General features: G+C 40.1%; 1 protein-coding gene across 5 annotated transcripts in view; it reads left to right on the top strand.

Annotated features, from left to right (window-relative positions):
• Positions 1 to 292: 292 nt before the first annotated feature.
• Positions 293 to 17,591, top strand: part of GTF2F2 (general transcription factor IIF subunit 2) — a 127,638-nt gene continuing 110,339 nt past the window's right edge. For 2 of the 5 annotated variants that reach the window (XM_073345025.1, XM_073345014.1), the window contains exons 1-4: positions 436 to 611; positions 4,146 to 4,219; positions 4,719 to 4,737; positions 5,800 to 5,944. In XM_073345025.1, the coding sequence (XP_073201126.1) occupies positions 546 to 611; positions 4,146 to 4,219; positions 4,719 to 4,737; positions 5,800 to 5,944 (304 nt within the window). In that variant the 5' untranslated portion in view covers positions 436 to 545. The other 3 variants (XM_073344985.1, XM_073344995.1, XM_073345005.1) reach the window with 3 other exon arrangements.

Below are 17,591 nucleotides of genomic sequence, written 5' to 3'. Positions count from 1 at the left end.
ACCCCTTTCATTACAAATTAAGCACCGTCTATAACCCAACTCGTCCAGGGGCCTCTCACTCAATCCGCCAGGGGCAAGGCCAGTGCCTGCTTTTCACCTCCTCCCTACCCGGGCAGCTTGGGGGGCGTCAAACCCGGCGCTAGGGCTCACTGCAGCACGCCGGGCCTCCCCGCTCCAGGTGCGGCCCGCAGCGAGGGGAACACCCAGGCGGCCGCCGCCGCGCGGTGTCAGTCACCACAGTGCCCCTGGCTCAGCCCCTGTTACTGCCCCCCGCCCCCACGCCTGCCAGAGGAAGCGCGAGGGACCAGGTCCCGCAGCGCGGGAGCCCATGCGCTTCCCTCTTCGCCCTTTCCCGGGGGAGGCGAGGAACGCTCTCCTCGCTCCGCTTTACCGCGGAAGTTTGGCAGCCTGGGGCCGCCGTAGACGGGTGAGCTGCTGATTGTTGTCCGGGTGGATGCAATCGCCGTGGTGGGTGCGGGCGCCTCGAGCTCGTTCGGCGTGTCCCTGCGTCCCCGTCCGCGTCCCCCGCCCGGGCCCGGGCCGCCATGAGTGAGCGGGGGGAGCTGGACCTGACCGGGGCCAAGCAGAACACGGGCATGTGGCTGGTGAAGGTGAGAGGCCGCCCGGGCCCGGCTAGCGACTCATCCTGTCCCCCCGCGGGGGAGGCCCCGCCACGGGCTGGGGCGGCTCTTTCCCTCCCCGGGGCCAAGACCCGGGCTCGCCTCGAGACTGCGCCGGGGCGGGAATCCCTGCGGCGGGGGCGGGGTTCCCCGTGGGGGCGGCGAGGGGAAGGTATGTGGGGGCGGGGATCCTCGTGGGCCGGGGCGGAGCGGAGCGGGGGAGAGAGTCATCTGGGGGGCCCGAGGAAGCGGGATGAAGGGCGGGGGCGGGGGGTGGCAGCAGTTCCCTGGTTCTCTGGCTTTTGGGGGGGTGGGCGGGCGGAGTGACTTTCCCACTCCCCTTGGCGGCCTCTACGGTCTCCGCAGGAAAGCAGGGGCTCGTCTGGTTTCCCTGGAGCTGCGGAGACCTCGGCGGGCAGGTCCCACGGCTGCTCTCTGCTCTGCCAGCACCGTGCCCAGAGAGCTGCGAGACTCCAGCCCCTTCAGTGGCTGGGTGTTACCATACACACTGTAACGAGAGTGATCAGCTAAGGTGAGCTATTACCAGCAGGAGAGGGAGAAAAAAACAACCTTTTGTAGCGATGATCAAGGCGGGCCGTTTCCAGCAGTTGACAAGAACGTGTGAGGAACGGGGGGGGCGGGGGGGAATAAATCTGGGGAAATAGTTTTACTTTGTGTAATGACACATACACTCCCAGTCTTTATTCAAGCCTAATTTAATGGTGCCCAGTTTGCAAATTAATTCCAATTCATCAGTCTCTCACTGGAGTCTGTTTTTGAAGTTTTTTGTTGTTCTATTGCGACTTTTAGGTCTGTATGATTACATTAGGCTTGAATAAAGACTGGGAGTGGATGTGTCATTACACAAAGTAAACCCCCCACCCCGTCCCCCCAGTTCCTCACAAGTTCTTGTCAGCTGCTGGAAATGGCCCATCTTGACTATCACTACAAAAGGTTTTTTTTCTCTCCTGCTGGTAATAGCTCACCTTACTTGATCACTCTTGTTACAGTGTGTATGGTAACACCCATTGTTTCATGCTCTCTGTGTATATAAAATCTCCCTACTGTTTTTTCCACTGTATGCATCCGATAAAGTGAGCTGTAGCTCACGAAAGCTTATGTTCAAATAAATTTGTTAGTCTCTAAGGTGCCACAAGTACTCCTTTTCTTTTTGCGGATACAAACTAACACAGCTGCTACTCTGAAACCTACAATTAGTTGGGCATTTTTACCACTGTGTAATCACAGGCTAGATGATACAATGGTAAAAACATGTAAATTCTGCCCAAGTTAAATTTTTTACCATTAACATAAGAACATAAGAATGGCCATACTGGGTCAGATCAAAGGTCCATCCAGCCCAGCATTCTGTCCACCGACAGTGGCTAATGCCAGGTGCCCCAGAGGGAGTGGATCTAACAGGTAATGATCAAGTGATCTCACTCCTGCCATCATCTCCACCGTCTGACAAAGAGGTTAGGGACACCATTGCCGCAACACTTGTGAATTACAGCTATAAAGTTTGCTAGTGTAAAAGGGTTATGCATGGTTTTCCCCTACTGTCCTGGTTTAAAATCCAATTCAGACCCGAAGGAGAGATAGCAGACCTGCTTCAGGTCTGAACTGGAATTTTAAACCAGGGCAAACTTTTGTAAGTAGGTCCCCCAACATGTTAAGAATCACAACATAGATGGGACTTAATCAGTTTTGCTACAATAATATGATCATTTGGTGGATTTAATTAAAAAAAAAAAAAAGACTTCTCTTTAAACAATAGAATGTTTTGTGTAGTGCTGCTTTACCACAACAGTTCACAACAAGATTTCCCTGGCTAATGAAGAGCAGGCATAACAATGTTGAAATTGTTAATTAATTTCTGGGGAAAAGACTTGCTGGAAAAACAGTTCTGGCTAACCTGGTTTCCCTTTAGAATGTGTGGAGCTAATATAGAAAGTATCCCAGAGAGAGACAACTTAATAGGCAATAATAGCCCAGATATTACAGTGGTGGGTGCTTTAGGAATATATGCAATAAAAGTAAGTACAACTAAGGCTGTGAGGTTTTAGAGTGCAAAATATAGAAAAGTAGGTTGTGCTAATTAGGGAGTATTTTATTTTGAAATGGTATTGCTTTATGTCATCTCTTTTCTCACATGGTCATGTTACAAATTGTGAGGGAGAAGTATTATCTCTACCTACACAGCCAAGAATAAAGACCATGTCTCTAGAATCTTAAGTATTTTATATATGTTTTGTTCAGATGCTGTGAGTTCATTCGTGGCCTCGGGTCAGACCTTAACTGGGGAATCCCTTTTCCAAAATCCAAGTTAAAATTATTTGAATTCTGTTTTTGTTTATAGAAACAAATTGCAATGTTTCCATACACTATATTTGGGATTGTTAAAGGATTTTTGAAAACTGATCCTCCTAATTGTTCTTGCTAAAATTAAAAGAAATCCGCCATAGTGGGTGTTTTATTGTGTAAAACATTTCCTGTCTTCCTGTAGATTGCATAATCCCATCCACTATACAACTACAGATTTAGCTGGGTGAAGTGAGGCCCTACACTTAATGGCATCTTTTTTTGTTCTGTGTCTAACGTGACAACTTTTGAACATGTTGTATCAATTCCAAAATTTCAGAGAATGTTCTGAACAGCAATAGGCAGAACCCTGTTGAGGTTGGTGAAAATGTAAATCTGGAAAAGCTTGATTTCTGCCGGTATAAGTGAGGGAAAATCAGGCTCACCAAGTGCCTGATTGGTGCTGCAGGCAGATAAATCTTACTGATGCCCCCTGATACTGCCTATACATCACAGGTTGTGGCTTAATATTATTATTTAATATTTGTATTCCATAGCACCTACGAGCCATATTCATGGATCAGGATCCCATTGTGTTGGGTGCTTCTCTCTCTCATTGGGTGTGCAGCTCTTCCAACATAAGCAACAAAGTAGGCAGTCCTTTAGTTGTATATACTTTCAACAGTGGCTATAAATGCAAATATGGAATGACTTTACTGTACTAGTAAAACCCTAGAAAGTGATTGCTACAAAACTAAAAATAAAAGTGGATTTGCTGGAGTTTCTGATGCATTGTGAGTGTCAAAAGAAGAGCATAAAAAGAACATTGTACATCAACGCTTTTTTAGTGTATGGCTTTGGGGTTAGTAAAACATGACTTCCTTTTTTGTTCCACAAGTCAGTCAGATGTCCTGTTAAGTGTTAAGGCTGCAATATGTAATCACCTCTTTTAGTTTCATTTAAGTCATACATCTTAGGCTATGCTTGGTAGGTTTTGGAAAGTTTAAATATGATCAGTTTTTGGTGCTGACTTCTTCTGTTTGCCTTCCCTAGCAAAGAAATACACTGGAGATTAATATTTTGATTGTTGTAAAGAAAGCAATACAAAAAAGATGTTATTTTTTTAAATTAAAAAAAAATCAATAATAAAATCTTGGATATAACTATCTGTTGCATAGTTATCTGAATTTCTTTTTCTTTCTTTCTTTCTTTTTTTTTTTTTAGGTCCCCAAGTACTTGTCACAACAATGGACTAAAGCTTCAGGAAGGGGTGAAGTAGGGAAGCTGAGGATTGCCAAGTAAGTAGTTCACCATACTTTTTTTTGGTAGGATTTCTTAGAATTATTACAGAAGTAGAAAAAGTTATGTTTAGTGTACAGTAGTGTATTGCAGTGAAGTACTACTTATATTGCATAATATTTATTGAAAGTACAAGTTGGGTTTATTTCTATGAAATTAATAAGCTTGAAATATAGCTGCCTAGTGATTATCATTGTATATTCTAAACAATATGAATACAAAATATTATACTGGTGTGTGTGGATATATTTTAGAACCCCATTTCTGATTTCATAGACATCGGCAATAGGCCCATCTAAATAAAGAATCTCCATCAATTTATTTATATGCTATTGTGTTGCTTCTATTTGCTCCTGCTGATTTTCCCATTTGTCCTTGGGTAGCTCAGGAGTGAAGACAGTAACAAAGCTAGAATTTGAGGTTGCTGCTGTTATCAGAGGAGCCAAACCTGTGAAATTAGATTATGGAAACTAAAATATTATATATGTTCTTTTACAGAAATCAAGGAAGAACAGAAGTAAGTAATTACCAAATCCAAAGGCTATCAATGTGTTATATTTTGAACTTTAGTGTTGCTTAAAGTAGTGTACATTTCTCTTATAGTACTTGTAATAGAGCACTGGACTGGGAGTTGGGAGATCTGGGGGACTGGCTCTGTCACTGGCCTACCGCGTGACCTTGGGCAAGCCACGTATCGCTTCATGCCTCAGTTTCCCCATCTGTAAAATGAGGATAATGATGCTAATATCCTTTGTAAAGCGCTTTGAGATCTACTGATGAGAAGTGCTATATAAGAGCTAGGTATTAATATTAAGCAGAAAAAGTTGGAAACAAAGGAGTAAGAGTTCAGAAATATACCATATCATATTTGGTATTAATTCATTAGTTTTGTTAAATATAAAGTATTAGGGAATTTGAGGGTCTTTTCATCTGCAAAGGCAGTTGATTAATTTCTTTTATTAGCAATTGAATGAATAATAGCTTTACCAGGTATTTTACCTTTCATGTTAGATGGGAAGGTAGCAGCATGATTCAGTAAACCCCAGAGCCAACCAACACATTGAATTGGAAGAGACTTAACAAAAATTCAGCAGTGGGGAAAAGCTGAATATACCATCTTAAAGTCTGATTTAACTCTCATTGGAATACGTGGAGAGACTCCAGTTGTCTTTGGGATTTGTTCAGGCTCATAGCTGGCTGTAATATATGCTGCTGACACTTTCTCAAAAGTGAAGGTAGCTGTGTGAAACGTTTAAAATATCTACATTGAAAGGTATAACTATCTTAGGTTCTCAAACATTTTTAAAAATAATGAAATGCAATTAATTGTTCTCTGACATCAAGAGGAGATAATAAAAATCTGTTGAGTAAATTGTATAAATAATCCTATGTGAAAATGTTGAATAAAATATTTCAGAAGATTAGTATATTAAAATTATATATATATTTGATGTATATTTGAACAATTCAAAATTGTATTGTATTATTTCATTTTTCTTTCGTTTCCTGTTTCCTAAGCTCTAAAATCTATGTGGTTAAAAGGTCTATGTACTAATATTATGTTCATTGTGGGTGTTAGGTATCATTTACTTTGAATGAAGATCTTGCAAGTATCAGTGATATTGGAGGAAAACCTGCTTCAGTCAGTGCACCCAGAGAACATCCATTTCTTTTGCAAAGTGTGGGAGGACAGACGTTAACAGTGTTTACAGAAAGCTCAGCAGGTAAGTTAGAATGAAAATTATTTGTTAATATAATTCCTGTCATGCATGTTTGCGTAGATTCATAATCTCAGCATGATAGTTGGTTAAAAGGACACCATCAAACTGACGGATCTAAAATAAAGACCTTTCAGCTTTGTTTTATGGTCACATGCATGCACATAACACTTCATTCTAGTTGACTATTTTTCTTCTTTTAATTGAGTAAGAGCCTGAAATGTCTCCAGAAAGGATTGTATTGTACATTCCAATACCAGCCTGCTGAACAGCTCAGAGAGGAAGAACGGAGTACAGTACAAAACCTTTGGGTTTCATCACAACTTGTGCTTCTGATAGGATGACCCAGCAGAAAACTGCTGCTTTGTTCAACACTTCTTTTGGAGGAAAGGATAGATTTGTCAGGAATCTAGCTACAGTGTGATGAAAATCCATTTTGAATTATGTTCATTTTTTTTCTATCAGTCTTGATATAGTGTCTTGTTGACCAATGAATATTAATGGTTATTCATCGAACTTTCCAGTTGTTTACTTTGTCAGAAAGTGTAATAGTAGTGTGGTATTTGGCACGCAGGAAAAATAACTGTATTTTTGTCTATTGGATTCAAATTCCTTGACCTACATTATGTGTAGGTCACTGATATTACAGTAGCAATACATGGTAAGTGTGGGACATTTTCAGGATACCACATTCTATGAGCATGTTAGGCCTAAATTATATGATGGAAACATCAAAATTATGATATGCCCTCCCTTTCACTGCTCTCCTTCCTCTTGTGGAATAGTCAGTATATTTTCCCTTTGCTGGTTGGCTGTTCTGATACTAAATTAATGTTATGTAGTCCCCAAACTTTGTGTGCTGCAGATTTATATACTGTAAATGTATGGCAGCATCACAGAAAATAAGGCGGGGGAAAAGAGAGATTGGATGCCTTGAAAGCTTAGTATAAGATACTAAGGCATCTTGGAATGTTTGGGAGTCCCCATCAGGCAAATAAAGTTTATGATGCTTTCCCTCCCCTTTTTGGGCAGGGTCAGAGGAGTACATTTGGATACGCTGGATTTTTGGATGGTTTGAATTCTTCGTTTTCGACTCCTGCAAGGCTGGCCAGGAACCAGCTGTCCCTGTTGCATCTTGCCCAAATATCTGTCACTATATCTTAGAGTGGATAAACACATTCCCTGAATATGAATGCTCAACAATGGAATAGTTAACAGTGACATTTGAAGTGTAATAATTAGGCTTCAGATTTGACATCATAAAAATATGGGATCGTTCACAAGTCTCTGAGATACTGTTTTGTTTTTTAAAAAAGGGTAAGGGACAGACCTACTTATTGCTATGAACTGATGGTGATACAACATGTTCCTGTAAGGCACACATTTATGATTGCATTGTGTCTATCATAAGGCAATGAAATGGAAAAATTTAAATTTCCGCATTAGAGTGGGTAATTATATGAGAGTGATTCCTATTACACTTTCCATCTGCTATCTGACTAGGTGTATCCTAGAGAACGTCAGATAGATTAGACAATAAGGTGGGGTAAGAAAAAAATACCTGGGGATAATACTGATTCTCATTTTTAATGGAGAAGAATGTGTAGAAAGGCTTTTTGAGCCACTTTCTCCCCTGATTTACGTCTTGTGCAATCTTGAAGTGTAAGCCAGACCAGAACTTGGCATTAATGTTTTAGCTAAATCTGAGGAGTCTTTCACGATAAAATAAATGATCATCAGCTTTACTTCTTATGAAGCACTGCTTGCCATAAATACACAATTCTGATCTCTCAGAATGGGTTATGCCCTTTGGAAAGAAGGGAAGTCCACTGAATTGCTAAATATTCTAAGTTTTACAGTCTAAGTTAGTATAAAGTGTATAGTTAGCAGCAGACTGGGTGGGTTCCTTTAATATCCATTCGGTGATTAGTATGCTAAGTTAACATAATGGAAAACGTAATTCGATAAACCCAAAATCAATTGCTAGAGGAATTGTGCTTCGGTTAGCAAAGACAGCATGGTATGCAGAAAACTGATTTACAATGTATACAGAAAGGTTGGTAGAATGGTTTAGTTTTCTGTAAATTGGAAACTAAATTCATTTATTCAGTAGGTGAAATTTTTTGTTTCATTCAGTTGTCAACACTGATATTTTTTTTTTCTGATGTGATCACCCCTAAGTACTTACATCATAATTGCTCTACCATGCATTGTTTCTGAGTATGAAAAAGTTATTCCATTTCATACTTGTTCTTTAAGGGAAAAAAGTTCTGCAAACAAGATAAGGAATCTATATCCCTATGCCTTTTTGTTTAGGGGCAGTGGGAAGTCCTCAACGTCAATTTTAAGAGCCAAGTTGATTAATAAACTAAGAGCAGCAGCAACCAGTATAGTTAAAGTTGTGAAATGGTTAATGTTCTGAGCCCCTGTTTTTCAGTCTCTTACAACTTGCTGTAATTTTTCAAGTTTGGTCTGTACTTTAAGATGAATATTTGTTTAAACGTCCCAAAATAAGATTCAACTATTTTTGCTTATAAGTGGGGGGGAGGAAATCCTTGTTACTGGAAAAGTAAAAGAGAACCCTTGCAACCCTCTCTTGTACAATTGTAGTATCAAAATGGCGTGGGATATTAAACTGAAATTTGGCATGGAAATAGCTACCATTGACAGTGCACCTATGGGTGTTCTGCTGGAAAAGTTAGTTTTGATTTAACCAAATTACAAGCCTTTGAAAATTCTTTGTGTATGATGCAAAGAATATCTTGTGTGACTTTTCTTAAAACACACTCTAGCAATATTCTGAGTAAAGCTGGCTGCATTGTGTATTCATGTATGGCTAACTTTAAAATTACATTTTTTTTTCTACAACCCAAGCTAGCGTCTTTTGATTGTGTATTCATCTGTGTATGCTGTATGAACTGAATCCATGAAAATCATTTATGTGAAACTTAGTTACATCCTGATTCTGTAAAGTCTTAGCCTGTGTAACTCTACTCATATGAGTAGTTCACTGAAAGAAGCACTGTGACACATCATTCCACTTCGGTCTATATATGCAACCACCAATAGGATCATCTTTGATGCTCGTCAGGTGATGTGGTCAGAATCTATATGGGAATCCCTCTGTCTTCTATACCACCTCAAGCTCAAGCTTCTTGCAATAGCCTTCAAAGCCCTAAGTAGCCTTGACCCATCTCTCATGACATGAACCCACCTCCCCACCCTCCTGTGATGTGTTGATACACAATTTGTCCATTTACCCAACAACAGTCTGTGCTTCTTCCATGGCACTCTCTATGCATGCAATGCAGTTTTCTGGGTTGGTTTGTAAAGTCACTAATGTCTCATTTAAATCCTTCCTGAAGACCTACTTTTCCCACAATGCCTATTTCATTATTTATCTTATGTATGAACTGCTAATTTATTTGAAGAGAGTGGCCTACAGACACTGGAGCTGAATCTAGAAATTACCATGACAAAAGATGTGGATTGAATTGTGGAGGGAGGAAAAGAGGGTAAGGGGTAAGGAGTTTATTGCCTTGTTTAATTTGAAAACAAATGTAAGTAGCAAGAGGTACCTGTCATCAGCCAGATTAGTTTGCTTGGGTATTGTTTCCCCCCTCCACACACTTCCTTTCATTGTCTTCTTAGAGTGGTGGATGCTCTTTGGAGCAGGGAACTCTATTTCCTCTGTGTTTGGAAAGTAGCTAGTGTATTTCATAGAATCATAGGAATGTAGGATTGAAAGGGACCTCAAGAAGTCATCATATTCAGTCCCTTGTGCTGAGGCAGGACCTTGTCCAACCTTTTCTTTAAAATGTCCAGTAATGGAGATTCCACTCCCTTAGCAGTCTAGTTCAGTGGTTAACTACCCTTATAGTTAGAAAGCATTTCCTAATATCTAACCTAAATCTCCCATGCTGCAGATTAAGCCCATTAGTTGTCCAGTCTTCACTGGACATGGAGAACATTTGATCACTGTCCTCTTTATAACAACCCCGAAAGTATTTGAAGACTGTCATCAGGACCCCTCATCAAGATGTTATTCTTTTCTCAAGACTAAACATGCTCAGTTGTGTTTTTTTTTTTTTTTTTTTAAATCTTTCCCTATAGGTCAGATTTTCTAAACCTTTTATATTTTTGTTGTTCTCTTTTTAACTCTCCCCAGTTTGTCCACATGTTATGATTTGGCACCCAAAACTAGATACAGTACTCCAGCTGAGGCCTCACCAGTGCCAGATTGAATGGGACAGTCGCCTCCCATATCTTACATTTGACACTCCCATTAATCCAGAATCATATTAGCCTTTTTCACAACTGTGACTTTTTGGGCATTGCTGCAGTTGTGGAATATGTCTACACTGGGACCAGGGATCTGATTTGCAATTTGTATAGACTACTCACACTAGCTTTAATTTAGCTAGCTTATAAAAAATAGCAGTGAAAGCACAGTGGCATGGGTGGCTCAAGTGAATATGTACCTACGGGGTTAGGTGGGCTTGAGCAGCCCAAGCAGAAGTCCACATTACCTCTTCCTTGCTACAATTTTTAGCAAGCTAGCTAGATTAAAGCCAGCACTGGTATGTCTACGAGAGTTGCAAATCACACCCCGATCTGCAGTGTAGATGTACCCTTCACAGTAGTAATTTTCGTCTGTTTTAAGGTTTGTCTGTGTTCAAAAGGATTTTAATGATGCAAGCCCTGATCATGCTTCTGTTGACTTCAGTGGTCGGTCCTAGGGCCGGTTTTGTTCAATATCTTCATAAATGATCTGGAGGATGGTGTGGATTGCACTCTCAGCAAATTTGCGGATGATACTAAACTGGGAGGAGTGGTAGATACGCTGGAGGGGAGGGATAGGATGCAGAAGGACCTAGACAAATTGGAGGATTGGGCCAAAAGAAATCTGATGAGGTTCAATAAGGATAAGTGCAGGGTCCTGCACTTAGGACGGAAGAACCCAATGCACAGCTACAGACTAGGGACCGAATGGCTAGGCAGCAGTTCTGCGGAAAAGGACCTAGGGGTGACAGTGGATGAGAAGCTGGATATGAGTCAGCAGTGTGCCCTTGTTGCCGAGAAGGCCAATGGCATTTTGGGATGTATAAGTAGGGGCATAGCGAGCAGATCGAGGGACGTGATCGTTCCCCTCTATTTGACATTGGTGAGGCCTCATCTGGAGTACTGTGTCCAGTTTTGGGCCCCACGCTACAAGAAGGATGTGGATAAATTGGAGAGAGTCCAGCGAAGGGCAACAAAAATGATTAGGGGTCTGGAACACATGACTTATGAGGAGAGGCTGAGGGAGCTGGGATTGTTTAGCCTGCAGAAGAGAAGAATGAGGGGGGATTTGATAGCTGCTTTCAACTACCTGAAAGGGGGTTCCAAAGAGGATGGCTCTAGACTGTTCTCAGTGGTAGCAGATGACAGAACGAGGAGTAATGGTCTCAAGTTGCAGTGGGGGAGGTTTAGATTGGATATTAGGAAAAACTTTTTCACTAAGAGGGTGGTGAAACACTGGAATGCGTTATCTAGGGAGGTGGTAGAATCTCCTTCCTTAGAGGTTTTTAAGGTCAGGCTTGACAAAGCCCTGGCTGGGATGATTTAACTGGGAATTGGTCCTGCTTTGAGCAGGGGGTTGGACTAGATGACCTTCTGGGGTCCCTTCCAACCCTGATATTCTATGATTCTATGATTCAGTGGGACCTAACAGCATGTCTGTCTGACTAACACTGCTTAGTGAAGAAATAACATAAAAAATATTGATAGGCTTGTATACGGATATGCATTATGTTAGAGCCTGCAGGTGAGAACCCAGTTGTCAGAGGCACTGTGTAGATTTATAGGAAGATATCCCCTGCCCCAGTGAGCTTATACAAACTTAGTTTAAGAGGCAACTAATGGGTGAATTATGTGAGCATTCATAAACAACCCTGATTTGTGCCTCTCGCTAAGCCCAGACCATTGAATTCTCATGTGTGGATTTTTTGTTACATGCTTATAATAAGTTGTGTGATGATATACACTTAAGCCAAAAATGTGCTTATTGGAATTACTGTTATTTATGTAGGGTATTACCATTGCACCAATTTAACCATAAATTCCTTTATTAAACCCAAAGACTGTATGGTATTTACACAGTTGTGCTAAACACGCCTAAATAATAAGCAATTTACTACCGCCAAACAGTAACAAAACACTTATAAGTATTTGATTAAGATACTTACAAATGGGGAAAACGCAGGGGTCCTTAAATCCATATTGGTCAGCTCTGACTTGGGCAGCAAGTATTAACCCTTTTATGAGTTTACTTTTTTATACCCTTTAACAAACAAGTGGTGTCATTGCCAATTATTAGACCCTAGCTAAGGCCAGATGAAGGAGTTTCTTATACATCCAATTATTTACTGGACCTGGTACCCAGTTAACCATATTTATTTCTGTTACTTTAGCTATTTTGAAGGCTCATTACAAGTTTAACACAACAGCTCTTCTTTCTCATGACTTCTTTGGTTGCATGCCATGAGTCTATTGCTCAGTTCCGCTATTAATCCCAACTCAATTTAAAGCCAGGGTTCATCCATATCTAATGTGGGCCTACATTCCTACCATGCTTTTTTTTGTTGTACTTTAATTTTATTTTATTAAGTTTAAAAATCAAGTAACTTTGGTAAAATACGATGCTTTTGAAAACTGGGGACTGATAGCACTAGTTGGTGCCAGGTATACAAACTATGAATGAGCGTTATGTCAGCTTCCAGAAACAGTTGTGCTAGCTGGCCTCAATCTAGATTTAAAACAGCCCTTCCATGGTACTCCTGTTCTGGGTCTCTCTTGACAAGAGATCGCCAGTTCTTTCACATTGAGTAATGTAGACATACGTCCTCTGGCATCTTTAGGTAATTTCCATTAATTTTGTAACTGCGCCATCTTTATATCCACTTCATCAGAAGTGTCTTGTTTTTATTTTTTAAAGGAAAAATAAGCTAGTACATCAATCCTCTGTGCCCATTTCTTCAATTGGAGAAGAAATGAGGTGCTTAAGATTTGTTCTCTTAATTTGTTTAATCTTCAGGAGTGCATGCTAGAGATTATACACAGTTTTATAAGGTCATCTTTTGTTCTTATACTGACAAATAATTTGGGGGATGCTAATCTGTTCATATCAAGTAATTGAGTAAAGAAATATTAAAGCTGGCTGGACAGAGTTGGAGTATTCAGACCTTATATATTGAGTGGGTTGAACTAACATTTAAGTATAACTTCGCCACTTTTGAGATCCATTGATATAAATACTTGTTTTATTCATTAATGTGAATTGTAAAATGTAGCCAGTTTGCCATACAAAGGTTTGGAAAGACTATTTCTTACAGTTAACTAGAATTCAAGCTTTCTTTGGCTTCTGCTATTCCTTTCCTTGAAAAACTAATTAATGTGTCTCCTCTTAAAATATACTTATTTTCCCATTGTTTTTAGGCTGGCTCACCAAAAATTTGCTTCTGAACTCACTACCATTATAAAATTTTGCCCTTGGCTTTCCTACAGCCCTAAAAGTATGCAATGAGTAATCGGCAGTATTGGCTCAGACTTTGGGGAATCAAGTATATCTAGATAATTAACTGATTTGGACTTGCACTCATAAACCATTGGAGAAATCCTAAGGAAGAATATGCAGTTTGTTTCAGGGCTGGTCTATGCTACCAAGTTAGGTTGATTTAACTTCATAGCTCAGGATTATGAAAAATGTCACACCCTGCGTGATGTAATTAAGCCAACGTAAGCTCCAGTGTAGACGCTGCTGGGGTGACAGAAAAATTCTTTCGTCAACCGAATTAAGGCATCTCGGAGAGGTGGATTTTACTACAGTGATGGAAGAACGTTTTCCGTTGCTGTAGTACATGTCTACACTGTTGTGGCAGAGCTGCTGCTGTAGTGTTTCTAGTGTAGACACTAGTCCCTGGGCTTTAGGTTTTTATATGGATAGAGCTACAGTATTTATAAAATTGTGTATAATGCTGGTAGCCTATGGAAATCTGTACAGAGAATATGCTGCACTCTGTACCTGTTTGGTGGATTAGATTGTGTATAGTTAAACCTCAGCAAAGCTATCTGAGGATATTAGGGATTCACTGTAGGACTAAACCAGCATTGATAGTCTGCTTCTATAATTTGTCCATCATAGAAATCTAGAGAGTGCTACTTGGAGTTCTTTTCACACTTTTACACAGTACTACTCTCTCAACTTGGTGGTTTTTTAATAACTGCATAGTGTTTGTTGAAGGCATATGGCTCTACTGAGTAGAATTTGCAGTGTTTATCAGGAACAAACAGTCTAGTGGAACAAGTGTTCAGGGTGATGAGTGAAGAGAAGAATTAAGTCATTGAATGACTTTTATTTCCAGTCTCACTGCTGGGAAGAAAAATAGGCACAAGCATATAGTTTTATCAGCCACTTGGAGACCTGGCAAACTTGTATAAACATTGGGCAGTTAGGACATTGCTTTTAATTGCAGCTTTGGTCACAGCCTTAAAGCAGTGTTGCAAAATACACAGTTTTGGCTGGGTAAGTGAGACTTTTAGGAAAGAGAAGTAGTAAGGTGGGAAGGGAAAAGATGGGAAGGGGTAGGGGACACACTGAACTTCTCACATCCGAGGTGGTGGTTGGGATACATCCGGAGCCAGTGGAAGCAGAAACGTCATCTGAGTCCCTCTCTTGGCCTGGTTTGGTCGGGACATCTCTCAGGATTAGGATGACAAATGCCCATTGGTGTCATGATGGATCCCAATGTCCCAGGAGGTGGTGAGGGTGGCAGCCATAATGGTGAAGCTTCCCCCCTCCCCCTTTTTTTTTTTTTGAAAATATGCATCTGATGAAGTGAGCTGTAGCTCACGAAGGCTTATGCTCAAATAAATTCGTTAGTCTCTAAGGTGCCACAAGTACTCCTGTTCTTTTTGTTTTTAAAGTGTCTGTCACAAACTGCACTACAATTAACAAGAATGCTGGTAGAAGTGCCAATCTGAGCAGGTGACCCAAAAACAAAATTAGCATGGAGATCATTCTTCCATTTGAATGCTCCTTCTGAGTCCGGGTTGAGACATTAGTAAAACAATGTGGGTGAAATGCATTTGTTCTGTAGATAAATGGAGTACTTCATTTTCCAGTGCTTTCAAGTCAACACCTTTCCTAAACACAGTACTAGTTTTAAAACAAAATGAAACAAAAAAACTTATAAAAACCCAATTGATTAAATCTACAGTACTTCCTCTTTCTTTTAGAGTATGTTCATAGGCCAAAGATATTTCCTTATTTCTCCCTCCTCTTCCTGTGGACCTCAGGAAAGTGACCATCCTTTCTGGCTGAGAAAGGAGGGATGGAATATAGCTGCCTCTGAATTCTGCCATTGCTACTTTTAACAGTAGCCAGAGAGAGGTTGCTACACAGATTTAAGGCACTTCAGCCACTACTTCACCTTGTTCTTTCTCTGTGGACCTCTCTGAACAAGGGATCAAGGGATAAGGGATCAAGCTTGAGGAATAATAGATGATCCTCCACATAGTATCATGTTGCATAACTCCCGGACTACTGCGAGAGATTTCCAGTTCTTGTTCTTGTCATGATAAAGATGGTTACTTAAAATCTGTTAAAATCTGGAAGGTGAAAAAAAGTGAACCCACTTTGGTTCTTGATTCAGACAATGTGTCCATATGTAAGTCTGCTTACTGATCATACGTATGTATCCATATAAGTTGTATGTAATGGAAGTTAGGTGTCTAAATCCTTGTGAAAATCCCGTTAGGTGCCTATCTGCATCTTGAGGCACTGAAATACCTTTAAAAATCTAGCCCATCCTACCTGTATGCTTCCAAAAAGCATATTAGGCTTTGTGTGTTGATGCATTTCTGGGACCTTCCCTGTCCCATTCAGTTTAGTTTTGCACATATTGTCTATTGTGTTGAACAATATGAAGCATTGTACTGCATTCCAAAACACCAGGTACAAAATACCAACCTAATTTGCTCTATTGTCCAACTACAGAATAACAATTGAAATATCTATTTAGTGTAGGTTGATACCTCTCAAAAATGTTATTTGGCTGGTTTGGCTTATGCAGCCTTTTTTGGTAAGGATACTAGTGTATGTATCCTACTGCTCGGTAAAACACTAATGCCTGGGTAATGTTCCTGAAGATCAGTTTACGAAACCTGTGTAACTGGAAGGTGTGGTTTCTATGATTGTTGCACAGGGAACCCAAAACACAATTGTTTCTCTTGCTGCTTGCTGTCTAGGCTGATTTTTGGTCTTATTTTTGCAATAAATATGAACTATATCCTGTTCCATAAACATCACCATATGTACATCACTAGTTGCTATGCAACAATGCTATTTGTGTTTCCAGTCATTTTGTCTTATCTTTGTCATCAGTTATCATAGTTGTAATTTTTTGGGGGGGGATGGGGTGGGGAGGGGAAGGGGTGTGTGTGGGGTTTTGGAGGTGTTTGCATTCCAATATGCTACACTGAGCAAAATTAGTGTGTTTTTGTTTTTTTTAATATATGGGTAAGTTTTCTCTTTTAGATTGGACATATTTGATTAAAATTGTCATTTCTGAGCTTTCTACTGACAGCCACCATGGGGCTAGAAAGCAGCATTATTTGACAGTTTCAATCCTGGATCAAAAATTGAAAGGTGATTGTGTTAAATATTTAGCAGTACACTTTCTTTTCTGAATGTGAGTATAAATCAGTTCCCATCCTATTTTAGTAGCCCCTTACATCATTTTGTGACAGCAGGTAGCTCAGAAATGCTGACTCTAAATTTTAACATTACTTTCAAATATTTGATTTATGGATGATGAAAAGTGCTTTTCTTACTATGTTAGATCTTGGGTAGAACTGCTTGGAAAAATGTGCTACTTGTGTGATTCAGAACAGCGGGATCAGGCCCAACATATGGGATATGTGTAGATTTTACACTATGGGCCAATTCAAACCTAGTACAAGGTGGATAATTCCAGTAAATTGGGTGGAGTTGGTCCCATTTACATGGAATTTTGAGGTTTGGCTCCATAGATCCTGGACTTTCTCTTTCTAATGACCTGTTCCTAGATGCAAGTAAAATGCTACTTTTTTTTTTTTTTTACTCTAAACTTACTATATGTCTGAAATATTTGTAGATCAAGCTGCCACATTGAGTTATAAAATGTGGTGTTAATGTTTCTTTTTAAAAGTGGGTGGAAAAATCTAGGAAATAGCTTTAGTTTTAAGAATTTGGTTGTCTAGGTTCTTATATGGCTTAGTGTGGTTTCTGAACACCTATCAGTAATTTCTACCTTCTAATCTTATGTAAGAAATTGTTTCTATTGAACAGTCATAGTACAGAGAATTCCAACATAAACAGCACAGAAAATAACTATATTATCTATTTATCTCCAAGAGCCATTCAGTGTTCGATGGATTGATTATGTGTACTATCATGATCTCCAGTCCTTAACAAAAATGCAGCTGCTAATATCATTCATGCCAGTTTTTTCTGACTGATACTCCTCTCTTAGAGACTTTCCAGTGCATCAAATTCAAGCTTTTTGTGATTGCTTTCAAAGCTCTAGATAATTCTGTCCCTCCCTCTTCATCTGGCCGTGTCTCTTAATATGTC

This window comes from Lepidochelys kempii, chromosome 1, assembly GCF_965140265.1.
Source record: "Lepidochelys kempii isolate rLepKem1 chromosome 1, rLepKem1.hap2, whole genome shotgun sequence".
NCBI classification, from domain to species: Eukaryota; Metazoa; Chordata; order Testudines; family Cheloniidae; genus Lepidochelys; species Lepidochelys kempii.
The sequence above is the reverse complement of the archived record's forward strand: the minus strand, read 5'-3'. Positions and strand labels throughout refer to the sequence as shown.